Genomic DNA, 18,895 nt, shown 5'->3' with positions numbered 1-18,895 from the left:
CGCCATTGTTGTGCGTAAATAATTTTTATCCACGATCAATATCCACGTTTGGATAAATGGTTTGAAGATCTTCAGTTCGTAACCATTTTAACAAACTGACAGCATTGTTTCGATCCTTATTTTTCACACTGCAGTGAGCACGAAAATGGAGACATTCTTCTGAAAAATGGGCTTCTAAATCAATAGAATAAATCATTTGCAATGATTTTTCCTTTTCTTCGACTTCAGACGGGCTTAGTTTTGTCAATTGAGTAATAAAATTAAATTTATTATAAAGTGACACATTTCCTACCATTCGTAAAACTTCTATTGTAATTATTTAAAACATTTTCTTGGCCAGCCGTTTATTTTAACACGGAGCTATTGCAAATTGCAATGCTTTATCTATTTTGACCATATATGTCACAAATCCGAACTCCGTAGGCTACTTTAGAACAATGCTAAAAGAAATAAAAATCATTTGCCTCTTAATCCTATTCCTACGTTCCTCCACCCCCCCCCCCCCCCCCCTTCATAAATTTTGACTAAAAATATATGTATTTTTATTTTTTAAAGAAAATACCTTTATAATGTCACACTTTATTATTCACTATCATCAGTGGAAAGTTCATAATTGGCATAATCTTATTATTCTATTATTTCATAATCTCTGATTTATTTATTTATTATAGCTTTTGTAAGGTGATTACGCACAGAGCTATAATATGCGTGGGATGGCGTATTTCGGCATATCGCTCGCCGTACATTCCAAATTGGAAAGTATGGCGAGCGATATGCTGAAATACGCCATCCCACGCATATTATAGCTCTGTGTGTGAACACGCTATTATGCATAACAATACCTAACGCGGTTCAATCACTAGCGCAACTGAATCACGGTAGGGATTGGAAATACGCGAGCGGGCGAGCGACGGAGCATGATAGGTGTGGCGAGGGCGGCTGCGGGGCGTGGGGGCGCGCTGTGTGCTGTGTGTGAACACGCTCTTGCATATCGCTATTTCGTACGTAGAATATTTAGGTACTTAGGAAGTAATTTCTTGTTATCATCTGTGACTTTTTTGTCACGATTGGCCGCCCCTAATATCTGGCCGCCCTAGGCCCGGGCCTACATAGGCCTAAGGGGAAATCCGCCTCTGCTGCCAACGCATCCTACACCCTACCCAACCATCCATCAAAAGTAAGGGTGCGTTATTACCATAATACGAGGCGTATCCAGAAAGTAAGTGTACTGAATTTTTGTAGGTTACAAATTTTTTTATTGAAACAAAAAAATTACATGGTTACCGTAGTACATATGTAAGCTATTTTTCGACCTAGTCGCCATTCCTCTCAATGCAGGTGGTGAAGCGGGGGATCAACTTTTTGATGCCTTCCTCGAAGTAGTTTCCCGCCAACCCTTTCGTCCACTTTTCCACCTCCTCCTTTACCTCCTCGTCGGTTGAAAACCTTTTTCCACCCATGTACAGCTTCAGGGAGGTAAAGAGATAATAATCTGAAGGTGCTAGGTTAAGGGAATGCGCGGGGTGGTTCAGGATATCCCATTTAAACGAAGCAAGCAGTTCCTTCGTGGCGTTGGCCGTGTGTGGTCTGGCATTGTCGTTCAGCAGGCTGACTCCCTTTGTCAGCATGCCTCTCCTCTTGTTATGAATCGCCTTCCGCAATTTTTTTAGGGTCTCACAGTATCTTGCAGAGTTGATGGTCTCCCCTTGAGGCAGATATTCAATCAAAATTATGCCTTGACAGTCCCAAAACACGGATGCCACGATTTTCTTGGCTGAAATTGTGGTTTTGAACTTTTTGACGGAGGGTGAAGAGGTGAGAACCGTTTTTAAACTCGCGATACCACTTGTGCACACTCGTACAATTCATAGCTTTATCACCAAATGCAGTTTTAACCTCATTATAAACCTCAAACGGAGGTTTTTCCTTCCAAACGAGATAACGGATGACGCCGCGTATTTCGCACTTGGCGGGAGATTGGATTGACATTTTTCACACAACGTGTTGTCGCGTCGACACTTCTCAACGTACTGACCTTGAAAAGGTCTCATTTCGAAGGAGAAGAGTCAGGCTACACGTAAGTGTAGCGAACATATCAAAAATAAAATTCATTCGGTCGTGAGAGCCTCAGTACACTTACTTTATGGATACGCCTCGTATTTTAGAGTTATTCACAAAAATTGACTAGGATTCAGATTGACCAGTGGTTTGATTGACTAGTAAAGTGATATTTAAAGACATTGAACGCGATGAAAAGACCACCATGTAAACCTAACCTACGTAACCTATATAATCTAATTTTTGTTTCATCACTTTTCATTACTTTATATTACTTTTTAAAGTTGCGTTGAATGTTAATTTTGATTAGTTATCCGTTCACCAAAAAACACACACTTGTGTGAAGGCAAAGAATAAGAAAACATAATATTCTATTATAATGACTTTTTGTAATTATTTCCTCGAAACGCCAATGCATTTTCCAGAGGCAGCCCCTATCAGCTATCAGCAGTACGGCAGTATCGAGTTGGTAGGCATATATTCAGTTTGTCATGTTTTCGATAGGAGTTCAATGAAAGTGCAAATGTTTGATGTGGCGATGAGATCGGAATTCCAATGACTTGGTTTTATGAGTGCAGAATACAAATTTTTTGTTCGTTTAAGTGCGAGGTGCCGCGGTGTGTATATGTATTACCTATGCTTGTATAACTCCACACACGCACGTGCGCCGCTCCAAAGTAGCTTATAAATAATGAAACAATCAAAAGGGCAAAAGAAAGTGTATGAAATCAATTATGACTCTAATGGTGAGGGCCTTCCCATCAATGTTCAAGTATTTATTACTTACTTGCTAGTTGAGAACTGCTCACGTGCGTTGTGTGGCCCATTTGTATGAAGGTTATACTAAGCTTTACTATTTTCTTAATCACTTATAAATGATATAAATAAATCACTACGGTAATTTTTTTTGGTTAATATCCCACACGGGAGGCTCAGAGAAAAATAATTTCCCTCAGGGCCCTTTTGGGATGCTGTGTGGAGGGTCTTTTTGAAGGAAAGGAAGGAGAGAAAGTTCTGGGAAGGTAAAAGGATTGGGAAGGAATCTTGGGAGCAGTGTGTCCAGGAGTTACGGACATATGAACATATCCCTCCCACCAGTTGGAGAGGTCAACGGGTCTCCCCAAAACCAACCTCTCCCGATCTGGCACCCCACGCATCTTGTGGGCTGGAGCATCCTGAACACATCTCACCCGATATACCCGGGCACCCCTGCTAAATCACCAATCAACCAAAAGTATTTGGTCACTGAATGGAACTAACGAATCCGTTATTTGAAATGTTAAAAATCGTTTTTTTTTTCAATGTTTGTCCCAATTTATGTGAAAACTGTATATTTTCCAAAAATATATTGTACGAGCTACTTTAAGAAACCACAACATTAATCTCACATACCTAAAATGAATATTTTTTTCATTTTTAATCCAACCAAAAATATAAATCAGAAATTTATAATATTTTGTTTAGCTGACATCTCTAATCTATATCTCTAAATAGTATAAAACAAAAAGCGCTATCACGTCTGTCTGTCTGTGCGCTTAGTTCTTCTAAACTACACAACGGATTTTGGTAGAGTTTTCACTATAATTTAGAGAATTTCTTCCGGAAGGTTTATATATATTATAATACATGAATACTTTATTTATAGAAAGTAGAGAAAAGTCGATGTTTTGTAATCAAGTGGTAAAAATAATATTTTCTGGCGCTTACATTGCTAACGCTGGTTAAACCTTATGAGATACATGAAAATAATGTACTACGGAATTGAATATCTTAAAAAGGCTTACAGAAAAGTTCAGGATGGTATATATCTATCTCCTTAAGATAACCCCCACGTTAGGGTACACGTAAGCTAGTAGTACATAATCTGTAACTCACTATGTAAATGTTTACCTTGTAGTTAACTTTTTATTTTAATGTTGATTTTTATTACTTACCTCAGGCTATTAAAACCTTTTTTCTCTCTTTTTATGTTTGTTGTACTTTTTGCGTGTCATGTTTATTCGTTTTGTTCCTATTTTATTTTTATATCAGCCTCACAACGAACACCAACTGGGGATATCATAGTCTCATTAGCTCCTTGGGAGCAGTTGGAACTCTTGTGAGGTATTCAAATTTTTAAAAATAACAATAAAAAACAATGGTACCAACATTTTTCTAAAAAAACAATAATATAATAAAAATAGCTTGTACAAAATAAAACATTTTTTGCATAAAAAGGATTCCAAAACAATTATAAATTGTAAAAATACTAATATGACAACTAGATTTTATAACTTAGCCCGTCGTCCTACGGATCAGTAAGCAATCGGCATAAAAAATCGACTCCTGTAAGACCCTGCACAGAAAATTAAGTTAACTGTAGTAAAGTAAGGGTCTGCAGTGTGGAACTTTTCTACGTAGGGTTCTACGGCATTTGTTTTATGTCGATTGTTTACCGACCCGTGGAAAATGGGCTAAAATTTACAATCAGGCTATAGAAAACAAAATATCAACTAATGACTATTTTTTTAATATGTGAAATGCTTTTTGTAAGTTTTTTCAGTGCTATTAAACATATCTGATACTTCTGCATATTTAATATAAGTATAAGAGTTTATAAACTAATTGGTATTGACATTATCGTTGCAGTGAAAGAAATTTTCAGTTCGTGAACTCTATTGGGAACGATGAAATGAAATCGATTGCGATAATCCTGTATGATGGATGCTGGGGTTCTCAGCCAGTCGAAGACATGGAGAGTTATTTGATTCAGTGCAGATGTGCCTTCGGGAAACTGGTGGAGTGAATGTCCTTCTACGAGATGTTATGAAGTTTGTAGTAGTATGTGGCGTGTTGATATACATACATATGTAAAACCAAGATGACTCGACGGATACAATTAATATGCACAATGGTCCTCTATTTGGACAGTTTGGTGGTGTCCTTTTAAGGTTCATGCACGCACAATCCAGTGGTCAACGGATATAATTCGACAAGGGCAGGATAATATATCTCCAAGGTAAGGTTACATTTTAAATTCAAAATCAAAACAATAGTTCCGCGGGAAACAATAGCACACATAATACCGCTATCAAAAATGGAATACACCAGGGTTTAGATTAAAGAAACAACCTATAAAACAGGCACAAACTATTGGAAGATCATCAGTCACATTCTGAACTCACAGTATTCAAGTCAATATTTCGATAAGTCAGATAATAAAATGAAGTGTTTTGTAGCTCTCGTTTTGTGTGCGATTGTCGCAGGGAGCCACGGAATTCCGCAAGGAAGAGGGAGTGCAAAATTTAGATCGTCTAGACAAGAAGTTTCGGATTCTGCAGAGCTGCGAGTGATTCCATTAATACCTAAATCTGATGTTGTGAATGCGCCCTATCCACCATCAGGGTGGAAACCAACAGGAGAAAGACTTCAACTGCCCGCCAGATTGCCGCTCCCAAAGATTGAATCCGCAATCAAAAGTAATGGGGGTTATGTTTACAATCCACCAGCAACGGAATTTGAAGTTACAACTGCCATTGAAGAAGACAGCACAACAACTGAGCAGTCAACTACAGCTTCTGAAGATATGTCAACAGTAACTGAAAGTGTGACATCGCAAACTGAAGTACCCTTAACGACGCCACCAACGGAAAGTGCAACAGAACAAAGCGGTACAGTAGCAGGAAAGCTGCGACAGCCAGTCAGATTATCACTTCCAACTATAGAATACGCCAAAAAATCTGCAATGATAAATAATGGTTATGTTTACAATCCACCAAGAACGGAAACAGACGAAGTTACAACTATCATAGAAGAAAACGTCGGCACAACAACTGATGAATCAACAACAGCAAATGAGGAAGTAACAACAGCTACTGAAAGTACAGCAGAAACAGCAACTGAAGGGCCAACGACAACTCCACCAACCACAGTAGATGAATCTGGAAAACCACAGGCAGAAAGACTTGTTGGCAACCCGGAAAATGCAGATTTCGTCGAGAAAGATATCACAATGACTTTACAAGAACCCAAAGCGGAATTTGAAAATGTTCCAGTTTCTTTAGGACAACTGAATGCCCAAGGAGCGTATTATGTTCTTCTTCCAGAGTCGAATTTGCAGGGGATTTTCTACAGGCTACCTGCATATCCTCAACGCCAGAGGTTTTCATCACGTCAGCAAACTATTAACCCACAAAGATTTGATGCACCATTGATTCTGTACACTCAATAGACATCATGAACTTATTTATCTGACGATTGTATTTTGACTTTCTATGTATTTGTGGGGGTTATTTATTTATGTGTATTAATTTATTTTGCAAATTTTGGAAAATTTGGTAAAACAAATGTGAATAAAAATTTAATGTTATTTTTTTATTTTCTTAAGTTGGTACCCAAAAGTGAAAATTCCAAGAGAAAAAGTAGATACTCTTCGTATCGAACTGATGAAAGACCACCATTCGAAATCGAAACGGTGCTTGAAATGGCTTTAGCCGTGTTTGGTAACCGTATCTAAATAGGTACTTCCTTTTCTCCATCTCCTTCCCTTTCCCACTTTCTTCAGCCTCACAACATACCCGATTGCATAACATATAGCAGAACATAAAAAATGCCTTGTTATTTTATCAATTTATTTTGTTTTCCAAATATTTGCATAATCGAGGTTTAAATTTCCAATAGAAAACTGCGTTTACAAAATTCAAATGGGATGGAAATCTACGATTTCAGGCGGGTGTAAGTGAGACAGAGCGTTGGGCTATTGGGCTAAATGGAATATTTATTTCCATTCAAATTTGTATGGAAGGCACTTCTAGTTTTCTTCTTTATTCTATGCAAAATTGTGAATATCCTCAACTCCGGACAGTTGGGGATAGTTGGGATTTGGGACTCTTACGCCTATTCACGTAAAAATATATGCACAGAAGAAAAAGGCTGGAATTCGGAATGGAAAAGAATTTATATGGCTTTAGCTATATTTAGTTACCAGATCTGAATATTCACACTCTTCCCCTCCTCCCTCGACGTTAGTCAGCATCCCAAATCCAACATTCCTCGGGAATGTCGGGTAGGTTGAACCGGGTCGTGTCAATAGTTGGATAACAACGAAGTAGAGAATAGAAAATAAATAGGCGACGAATCAAAAAATCCTGAATCAAAGTCAGCGCTTTGTCACGACCCCTTGAAGTATTTCAGAACCATATCGATTTTTGATTAGTTCTAAACTTACTATCGCAAATTTAAATATTTATAAATATACCCTTCATTTCATATACTTATACTTTAATGGCTAACACATTGATCATGTGACAAGTCAACAATAAAATTCATTCATACCTAGGTACTAATAGGTACTCATTTCCGCAATAAACGGGTATGTGACAAAAATGAACAAAATACCCAATAGCCTTCAAGGGGCAACTACACAACCATTCAGACCTTCCATTTCATGATCATGCTTCCTTAAGTAATACAGATTTGTGAGATTTATTCATTAATCATGAAGTTTCATATAATTTGCTATGCTATAATTTTTTCGATCAGAGAAGGGAAAGCACCATCTGTCCTTCAACTCCAAACTACCAAACGTCACAATTTCTTGTTTTACAAGATCAATAAAGTTTGTATTGCAAGGTTGTGCAAAACCTTAAATAAAATTGTTAAAAACGTAATAATGTCTAGTTTAAATGTGTTATAATCATTAAAAACATATTATTTTACATTATTTTCCATATTTGCGCAAAAATCAAGTGATATGTGGTGAGTTGTGATGTGATTTGTTTGATATACATTTTTGAGGTTATGTCGACTCCCGTACAATATGTCTGCAAGTGCAATGTTTTGACTGCTTTAATGCTTTTTAAGTCCTTAATATCAAGTGACAGGATCAATGAATCATCGTGGGTTCGATTTTAAAGTTATTTAAGTGATTTAAATAATATTCAGAAACATTATTTGTGTTATTTTAGAAAGTTTTCAGCTTTTCTTTTGTAGACCGTGAACGAGTGGATAAACACGAAACCTGAGTTTCTTTTTTTATTATTACTAGTTTTATTGGAAAAGAAGTGTATTTTACTTTATTTTTTTGTGAACAAAGCTTTTGTATCATTCGTAGATAGCATTAATGACATCACAGCACATTGAGTTATGACTCAGAAAACCCAATATTCTATATTTTTTATTAAAGACCATAATAAAACTGGTCAAAAAATAAAACTACTTATTACAGTTAACGAAATATTTAGTAGTCAGTAATCAACATTTAAAGTCAATTTCGAATCTTCTTTGCAAATGTAAACCATTTTATTATTTACTTAACTGTATATTTTCCTTACATGGACAGACAGTGTGGGCAGTTGATTTACCTTTAAAAATGCGTAATAGAATGAGGTTTGTAGACAATCTTGAACGATGAGTCAGAGATAATTAATTAAAATACATTTCTATTCTAAATAGTATAAAATAAAGTCGCTATCAGCGTCTGTCTGTTTGTGTGCTTAGTTCTTCTAAACTATGGAACGGATTTTGATAGAGTTTTCACTGTCATTTAGAGAATTTCTTCCGGAAGGTTTACATGTATAAAACATGCATATTATATTTATAGAAAGTAGAAAAAAGTCGATGTTTTATAATCAAGTCGTAAAAATATATTTTTGGGCACTTACAATGCTAACGCTGGCTAAACCTTTTGAGATACATCAAAATAATGTACTACGGAATTGTATATTTTAAAAAGGCCTACAGCAAAGTCCGTGATAGTATATGTCTATATCCTTAGGGTACCTTGCTAATTTTACCTTGCTTTTGGTCAGAATCAGTAAGTTTTTTTATTAATATTATCTAAATCAAATATAACACTGGAGTGCAATATTTTATCAGTATCGCCTTGGTGAGATACCATAACTTGTTAATTCTGCACAAGATCCCCACCTGCCCAAAATCAGTGGGTCTATGGCATTCCCAATTGGGGTATGTTGGGTGGCTGAATGGGGTGAAGATGGACAGGATGTGTGAGGAAGAGAAAAGTTGCGAAGAATTTGACACAAATATTGTCACTGTCAAATTAACTTTCTTCACAAAATTTTAAACAAGGGTTCATGGAAACCTTTCAAACTTTTAATAATATAAAATCATATTTATATAGTCATTTAATTTTGTTTTCAGATACTAGAAAACACAACTCCTAAAAATAACCTATCAAGGCTCCAATATGGCCCTCATAAATATGATGCTTTACCTATTAGCGCTGGTATTAATATCGCTGCCAGTTATTAATTCGGAATACATCCCTCCTGGGCCTAGATATAGATGTCCCATGGAAAAATCAAAGGTAAACCACATTCCATTGAATTAATTAACTAGTAGTTCTGTGAACAGCAGACCCATAAGTAAACCACTCATTAGATCGATATCTTTGGGCTTCTTGTATTAAACAAATTGGTCCTAAAAAACCATAGATTTGCCAATATGTAGACAGTAAAATTCTCATTTGGAGCCTACTTATTATGCTATACACCAATGAAAAACTCTGAAAGTTTATTCCATAGACTTTTAGATTCTTTCGTTGGTGGGTATAGTTAGGCAGTAATATGACGTCACAATATTCACGGTTCCAATTTTCAATCAGAGTTATAACCCCCTGAGCCGACCTCTCAATCTGAAAAAGTATGTTTCTAATGTTATCCTATTTAATAAATCAAAATGAAAATTTTCTCTGAAATCATAAGATTAGTAAGTAGGTACATATCAATCTAATTATTTATAAATCATATATTTCACATAACATTTTTTTTTCAAAATGATTTAAAAAAAATTGTTTTATGTAAAACTGAACAAGAGTCCCAACTACTCCCAACCGTCTGGAGCCAGTGAGACTATGGCATCCCCAATTTGTGTATGTTGTGAGACTGAATGTAGCGGTGAAGAGAGGAGATGGGGAATAGGAAGGTGGGAAAGTACCTGCGTAATCTTTACTGGTTCATGCAACCATGTAACATGTAATTATTTCAATAAATATGTATAACTGTTTATTTCCCTAATAAACTTATTTAAATAAATTAAAAAATCAAAATGAAAATGACACCCATCTTCGTAAGGTCTAATAAATTAACCTATATCCCTAATGCCAACATTTTTTTAATTCCAGGCTGTTTTGTTGTACCCGTGTGAGTGCACACTGGGTACAGACTCGGGGCTGTACATCCAGTGCGAGAACTCGGGGCTGGCTACGCTCAGTGTTGGACTGGGTAACCTGGCCTCTCTGGACGTGCCCATAGAACAGCTGATACTGAAGGAGTGTAATATTGGTGAGAATTTTCTATTCGACTCCGTGATAAAAAATAACATTATAAAAAACAGAACATTGACAAAACAGAACATTGACAAAACAGAACATTGACAAAACAGAACATTGACAAAACAGAACATTGGCAAAACAGATCATTGCCAAAACAGAACATTGACAAAACAGAACATTGCCAAAACGGGCAAATTTCAAAATTATAATGAAAATTGGAGTCGAGTTCAGACTTAGAAGAGATGAGATGTTGAATGGAGGGGAGGCAATTTTAGATAAGGCTTGATAGAAGAGAGGATATTTGTTTAGAGAGGGACAACCAAAAAATATGTGATCTAAAGTTCCCACTTCTAGACCACAGAATGTACAATCTGAGGAGTCAACGACGTGAATTTTAAAAAGATGGGAAGGAACGGAACAATGTCCGATCCTCATTCGAATGAGTGAAGAAATTTCTTTTTTGGATAAATGAGGGAATTGCTGAAACCACGGTTTTGATGGAATAGTCCTTTGTATTGAGGCATAGCAGGCTCTCTTGGATTGACTAGCAATGTGCCAATACTCTGTCCAAACATTGCGGGATCTATCTTTGATGATGGAAAAAATGTCCGATAGGGGAATGTGGGAATGAACCTCTTCAAGACCCTCATTAATAAATCCCTCCTTACAGTCCATACCTTAACAGCCTCACAATACTGCCCAGGTGATATAGTTCCCCTGTCTTTACACTGTATAGACAGAGGCACTATTGTGAAGTGTCACATTAAAAAAAAAAATTAAAAACATCGACTTTGACTTGGCCACTTTTCATTGTATGCTCACTATATTTATGTTTGGCTAAAGCACTTTTTGTCAAAACATGCTGCATCATGGGATAGATTGTGTTTTAAAGGCCAGCGGTGTAAAGTTCAAACTGATGATTTTGTTTTCCAGGAAAACTGTATGGCTCCCTCCTGCACAGGCTGAAGGTGCGGATCTTGAAGATTGAGGAGACCCCTATTAGCACCATTAAAGAGGGAGCCTTCCTCGGCATCAACACCACCCTACAGGAGTTGTTCCTGACCAACACCATGCTAGATACCTTTCCCAAAGAGGCCTTTAAAGTAAGCAACACATTATTAGCGTATTAGTATATTTGAATCTATAGAGGCTATACATTTTGCAATGTAATTCTCTTAACCTTTCAGGCTTTTAAATGTTTACCTACAAGTCCCAACGAAGGTGAAATTTTTCATGGAATTAGAATGCTTCCGAGGTATTTTAAATGTAATATATGTAATATATGTTTCTTATAATTTTAGAAACTAGATAGAATTATCTTTCAGATGTTTAGCCACTCGAGCGATGGATTTTCGATTTGACCATTTGATTTAATTAATATGTATTAATATAGAAGCATATGAACTGCTTACTGCAGTTTCAAGCCAATAATTCCACCTGGATTTCACCATTTATTCCATATTTTTAGCTTCTTTATAAATTTGGCACACTATGGCAAGCGATCGCTTAAAAAGTATTGCAAACTTGTATTGCATTATGCGAGCCGTCGTTGAAATTGTGACATGGTTATATTTGAAATAAATATTGATTTTTTTTAAATACAGTAGAACTTTGAAAATCCGAAATAACGAAAAACAACACCTGTTCGGACTCGCAAAGCGTTCGGATCAGCGTAAAATCAGAGAAAAATTACGTGAATCATTTGTCTGCATAGGAAAATTATATTTAATGAACTTCTAAATCACATAACACAATAATTTGACATAAACTGCTCTAATTTAGTCATAAACTACCCAATAATGCACACTGTTGCAGTATAGTTACAGTTTTACTTAGTTTTGGCTAGGGAAGCATGTTTATAACATAAAACACCATGTAATGCACGTGCAACACAGACACGGCGCGAGAGCTCTTATGTAACTACAGAAAACCACAGCTTTAGCGGCCTCGATAGGAGGAGAGAGGGGTCATTAGAGTCGTATAGTTCCTATCTACGATAAGTCCACTATTTTCCAAAAATGAACTAATGATGCAGTTTTACTCTAGCGGCTCTTTAGCGCACTAATCAAATATCAATGAGTTCAAAACGGCCGTAAAATCCTACGAAAAGTGGATTTAAATATCGCAATGAGTTCCAAACAACGATAAATCCACAGAGCAGTATGTTCCAAAAGCCGATAAGTCCACCGCTCGTGTAGGCAGCCAATGAGCGAGAAAGATTTCGTCCAGGCAGCCAATGGGGGGGAAGCATTTTTCAAATTCCAACATGGCTGCTGAAGCAGTTGTTTTGTAAAAGTGTCTGCCTTTTTATACGTTTTTACAGCTAAATAATGTCCGATCTAACCACAAATGTTGTTCATGTGGCGGGTAATACATCTAGAAAGCGAGTCATCATCAAGGAATCTTGGAAAAAACACGTGGATAATAAAATAATAAATAATAATAATACTTGGATAACTTGTATAGCGCCGTTTTTGTGCAAAAACACCTCAAGGGCGCTGGGCGGATAGCCGTAATAGGTCCTTAAAAATCTCCTATTTTGAGTGGAATCATTCATTGAGAGTCGGTCATTACTGGGTGATCCCAAAACTTCGCTCAGTTGTTTTTAATAATTTTTAAGTTTGTATTTATTGTTTTCAAGTTTAATTTTTATTACAGTTTTTTATTATTATTTCTAATAATAAGTAAGGTACACAATACTATTAACAAATTAACAAAAGTTTTTATTTTATTTATTTATTTCTTGTAATAAGTAAGGTACATAATATTATTGGCAAATTAACCAAATTTTTTTCAATAAAAATAATACACCTGTTTTGTTTAAAACCACGAGTTTTTATTAAGAATTAATAATTGAAAATCCTTGATTTTTGTGTAAAAAATATCTGTTTTTGAATTTATCAAGATGAATACAAAAAAATATTATCATCATAAAATTGCTTCATTTCTTTAATCATTTTAATAATATATATTGTTCTATAATTTAGTTTATTCGCACAATAGCTTTTGAATTGATTGTGATAAATACAGAAAAATTGTAATCACAAAATTTCCTTTTTTATAATATTGTTGTGTTTTGTTCTATAATTTAGTTGATTGGCACAATAGTTTTTGAATATTTTGTGATAAATACAGAAAAATCGTAATCATAAAATATCTGCATTTACTTTTTTATAATAATATTATGTTTCGTTCTATAAATTGGTTTTGTTTCATTCTTAAATATTGCAATAATTGTTTACTTTTGTTTAGAGTACAAAAAATATTTTGTTTATTTTTTGAGGAAAACAATAAAAAAATTATTTTTAGGTTTTCTTTTTGTAAACACATATTCTAATCCATCGTATTTTTTTGTAAAAAACTTATGAAAAAAAAATCGAAAAAAAAAATTACCTAAGTACATTTGTATTTTATTTTTTTTTTCTTCTATGCACTTTTCTTAACTTACTTTTGTTAAAAAAAATAATTATTAAATATTTTCGTTTCCTTTAAATCAAATTTTTTGCTGGCCCTATACTTGTCATTCACATGTCAACGGTGTTGAGAAACAAACACCGATAAGTCACAGGCTGTGAGTTCCTATATACGATTAATTTGACAGTTACTTTCAAATGCCGATAAGTCCATCATTATTTACGTAATCACTCCTAAACTATTAAGAAATTCATGGTTTTATCTTATTATTTACATCCGTAGTTTGACAACAAAGCCCACTTAATAAATAATTCTCTAGTTTTTATTTAAAAAACCTTGTAATTAAAAATATCAATTTGCCAACATTTCACGAAAGTGGACTTATCGTAGATAGGAACTATACGACTCATTTGGCAGTTTGGATTAGCCTGGGTACGGATTATCACGGCTCTACTGTAATAAAAAAATTATATCAAAATGTTACCAAAAAAAATTACCGAAACTTCAATAATTTTGAATGAATTCGATGATAATATTTGGATGACTTGTATAGCGCTGTTTTTGTGCAAAATTACCTCAATTTGTAAACACATTCCTTTTGTTTACGGAATTAGTAAGAAAACTGTCACTTCACTCTTTATGCCATATAAATGGTACAAACAGCACAAAAAGTTAAGAGTGGGTTATAGGGCATAATGGTGATTTGCTGGAAAACAGCTCCCTAAAACGGCTTAATACTACCTTTCGTATGTCATTCTCAGACTTCATATTTTTTTATACCAATTAATGGACTATTATTTTTCAGTCTGCCTATTTTTTTTTGTAGTTGTTGTAGGCATTCGACTATAAAAAATAAAAACATTGATACACCATACAACCCACTTTTAAAACTTCGATCCATGATTATCGCATTAAAAACGCTTTTACACAATATTTTTAATTTAAAATATGTATATAATACACACATCTGTAGAAGTACGGCCTCTTATTATCGTTATGATATCTGTGGATATTAACAATTAAATAAATACTTCATCTTGCACCAAATTTTCAAGACATTTCACAGTATTTTACTTATTACGGGTGAGAAGCCCCCGTGAACGGTACTGAAGCTATCGCTCCCTGTTTCACGGCGTATATATTTCGAAAATGCCATCAAAATGTTTCATTAATGGGTCTAAAAGTAGAATACCGACTCACTTGAAGCATTGCAATAATCTAATGAAGCTACAAAAACAGTAATTACTCACAAATTCTCTTTTTTCATGTAAATTTGACGTATTGTATTTTTTCAAGTGTCATATTTTAAAACTCAACATTTAATATGCGTTCCTTTTCCTAACGGTTAGCACTAACGTCATGTTGTTTACTGGCGGCATCTTTATGCAAGTGTGTGTGAGAGAATTCATTGTCTTTACGCGCTCTGACCAAGTGGGAGAGTGAACGTTTTATCATAGGGCACGTTTGGTAATTGAACCAAAAATTACCAATATTATTTTTCTCTTTGTAGATCAATATTATGATTTATCCATGGCAGCCGGAAAAAATACTCCAAACAAGGTATGCTTCAAGTAACGAATAAATGAAAAAAGATTATTGTTTAGTTGTACTAAATAACACAGAATAATTTAACAAATATATAAATAAAAAAATAAAATTTCTTTCATTTCTCGAGGTCAATTTATTAATGATGGTATTAATATGTATAGATATTCTATCAAATATAAAATTAAGAAATTTACCAAATAAATCCACCTTCGATTTTCTCGAAAACGAAAGCTCAAATAAAAAAAGTCATAACCCAAAATTGACAATAAATGAATAACTGCTTTGATAATTTTATAGAGAAACTGACCAGGACGCGATTTTCGTAAATTTACTCAACATGTGAGAACTTTGGGCGGTTGGTTCGATTCAAGACCTCTGTGCGTTACCTCAGAATGATTACAACCCAAGGGCTTATAACTTGTAAACATAAAGAAATATAAACCTTAATGTTGCAGGTTTCAAAACTATCCGTTTTTAGCTTATGACCTATAAAGGGTTTTACCGTTTATACCACGAGTTTCCGAACACCGTGTAAAACAAACTATATGTATCGGAAATGTTCCTCAACACTAATGACAACAGCAAGTGAATGATGAAACATTTATAAAAAATGTCAAATTAAATGCTTTACCAAAATAGTAGGTTCTGCAAATAAGTCATACTTTTTTACTAAGTTGTTTGTTTTACTTAATATTTCACATTCATATTATACGTTCATTGCTTTGCGACAAACGCACGTGTGACGTTATATTTTAACAAGTTCATTAATGTACAACTACCGCCCTCTAGTGACATAAAAATGAAGACATTTTGACAGTTTGCGAAATTTCGCTATCATATAACAAGCGCTTAAGTGAAGTAAACAATAAAAAAATATTAATATATTTTTAACTTTCAACTGTTTTTTCAACGAAAAAATCCCACCAATTTGTAATCACACAACTCATGGAATCAAGCATAAATATTTGAGATAAACTGAGAAGAATTATTATTTCTTTTTCTAACGACGAACACATCACATAAAACTTACTTTGAAAATGTAACTATATACATACTTATTTATTTCATACTCATCTTATTATGTTACAATATAGTTATTGTAATCCTTTTTACATCTTTCTGTAATTATGTAAACATGTAAAAGTCTTCAAGTCGTGAATAAATAAATAAATTAATGCGGAGAAACTAATGATACAATCTATTTTTGCGAGTTTTTTATGAAAACAATTCAGCACTAGAAGAAATAAACGACACATGAAAATTTTTATTTTCAGGTTCTTGGTAATCTGACCATCCTAAAAATAGATGGTCACAAGATGGAGACCCTGGACAAAGACATATTTGCAGACAGTTTGGCTTTGGGGAAATTGGAACGGCTCCATATTGTGAATGGGAAACTAAGAGAGCTGATGGTGGAATCCTTCCAGGTATTTATTTTTTACAAATTACTCTTGATTTTCAGTCCCGATTGCATTTGATCCGGTTGATTAGGAGTAACCAATCAAAATTTAAACATTTCAACGGTCTTCATTAAACACCAGTTTTTAAAACTTTTATACCTTTGACGAACTTTGAAACACCCTGATATTGTCAACATTTCGCCGTATTTTTTGTTTCCCCATAGGCCAGTGCAGTTAGCGATTCGCGATCGAAGTAATTCCGGCAGTCCCAATTTTTTTATATGTTTATGTTCTACATAATTGATATCAATAAAATTTTCATGAGATTCCACTGGAAACGAGGTATTTATAAAAAACCAAACCTAGTCGCGCAAAAAACTTGTTTTTTCAAAAATATACGCACCTTTACGACTTTCTACCTCGGTACCTATTAGAGATAGAAGAAATTTGTTTTCACAAAAGTTGTAGGTTATTTTATGCACACACTTTAACCGAAATTTGCATTGGAAATGAGGTATTTGGAAAAAACTAGATTTTGGCCCGATTTCGGCCAGTTTTTTCAAAATGGCGGCGCGAGCACAGGTGCGCCGAGGTCGGAAACTCAGATTTTACATCAGTTTATATAACATATAAAAAAATTGGGACTACCGGAATTACTTCGATCGCGACCCCCTTTTTGGCGCTAATTGCACTGGCCTACCAGTCAATTATTGTGATATAAATAGATAAATGTTTTGACATATTTACATTAAAGCATTATGATTTCAGCCTCTGAGAAAACTGAAGACGCTTGACCTCCACGGAAATAAGCTGACAGTTCTGAAAAAAAATCAGTTCAAGGGCTTGAGGGACGCTGAACTACTTGATATAAGGTATTGTTTATTGTTTCGTTACATTTTTTTTTAACCTCACTAGGACAAGCCTGAGTTGAGGTTATGATGCTGTATTAAATGTAGTTTTTCTCTTACCACAGGGTTTTCCAATAAGAAGTGTAATTTTGATATTCAATCGTAAAAGATCAATGGTTTCGTTCTTTGTGTGGCACGTAGCGCCGTCTTGTTGAAAGTAAACGTTGTCCAAATCAATACCATCCAATTCCGGCCATAAAAAATCATTAATCATCTCTCGATAGCGCAATCCACTCACCGTAACTGTTGCTCCAGCCTCATTTTCAAAAAAGTAAGGTCCAATGACTCCGCCGGACCATAAACCGCACCAAACAGTCACACGTCGAGGATAGAGAGGCTTTTCAACAATAACTCTTGGGTTTTCCGAGCCCCAGATGTCACAATTTTGCTTGTTGACGAAGCCACCGAGGTGGAAATGGGCCTCATCACTCAAGATTTGATTCACTCAAGTGAATTTTAATAATTTTAATGTGTTGTCGAAGCGTGTATCGTACCATTTGTATTAATGGCGAAGTTTCTACTTGTCAAATGTCAAAAAATGACAGCTTCAAAAGTAACATCTACCGAAATAGCGGGCTATTCAACAGAACACCTCTTATTGGAAAACCCTGTCCTTTCAGCTTCACAAATCCTATAATCATAAAACCCCATGATTTTTCACGGGTCTGAAATAATTGTTAATTTCTTTATTTTCATTTCACAGTTACAACAATATAACAAAGCTCGACAGTTCCCACATAGCCGACCTCACCAAACTTTCTTGGTGTAATGCCTCTCACAACCACCTCACAGAAATGGCCAGGTATGTCAAAAATATTATCAATGCCAAGATTCTCTCTTCCTCGGAAGATTTGAACTTCTACAAACCACATCCGATGCAGTCAAAGTCGCTGTGCGTACGCGATGCACAAACTATCTGGAACTAACAATGATTCTGAATTGTGTGAATGTGGACTTATTTAAACAATAGAACACATCATGAAGAAGAATATACCCTCCATCAGTTATCCAGATGCACGTCTGTGCTGAACCAAGTGACTCCCGATGCCGTCGATTGGGTGGATATCTTCGGCATTCCTCTTTTATTAATGAATTAATTTATCTTTCAGAGGAATGTTTGCTCGTAATGCGGTCCTAAGAGTGGTACACTTAAATCATAACTTCATCAAGAGGCTGGACACCAACAGCTTCAGGGGAATGAGATTTCTAAGGTAACAAAGTATGCACTTCATAGTACCATGTCTTCCTCTGCCATTGTTGGAGCCTGTATATTGCCTCAAGAGAATTGGACTTTC

General features: G+C 35.0%; 1 protein-coding gene across 1 annotated transcript in view; it reads left to right on the top strand.

Moving 5' to 3' along the window:
- Nucleotides 1–7,640: 7,640 nt before the first annotated feature.
- conv (insulin like growth factor binding protein acid labile subunit convoluted) overlaps nucleotides 7,641–18,895 on the top strand; it is a 36,707-nt gene continuing 25,452 nt past the window's right edge. The window contains exons 1-8 of the mRNA XM_089647741.1: nucleotides 7,641–7,794; nucleotides 9,199–9,364; nucleotides 10,181–10,340; nucleotides 11,264–11,433; nucleotides 16,567–16,719; nucleotides 17,461–17,564; nucleotides 18,304–18,402; nucleotides 18,710–18,811. Of these exons, the coding sequence (XP_089503867.1) occupies nucleotides 9,245–9,364; nucleotides 10,181–10,340; nucleotides 11,264–11,433; nucleotides 16,567–16,719; nucleotides 17,461–17,564; nucleotides 18,304–18,402; nucleotides 18,710–18,811 (908 nt within the window). The 5' untranslated portion in view covers nucleotides 7,641–7,794; nucleotides 9,199–9,244. The remainder of the gene's footprint in view (nucleotides 7,795–9,198; nucleotides 9,365–10,180; nucleotides 10,341–11,263; nucleotides 11,434–16,566; nucleotides 16,720–17,460; nucleotides 17,565–18,303; nucleotides 18,403–18,709; nucleotides 18,812–18,895) is intronic.

The sequence above is a fragment of the Hesperophylax consimilis genome, chromosome 27 (genome assembly GCF_061612785.1).
Source record: "Hesperophylax consimilis isolate HC1 chromosome 27, BYU_Hcon_1.0, whole genome shotgun sequence".
Classification (NCBI taxonomy): domain Eukaryota; kingdom Metazoa; phylum Arthropoda; class Insecta; order Trichoptera; family Limnephilidae; genus Hesperophylax; species Hesperophylax consimilis.
This window is presented reverse-complemented; position numbering and strand designations above follow the sequence as displayed.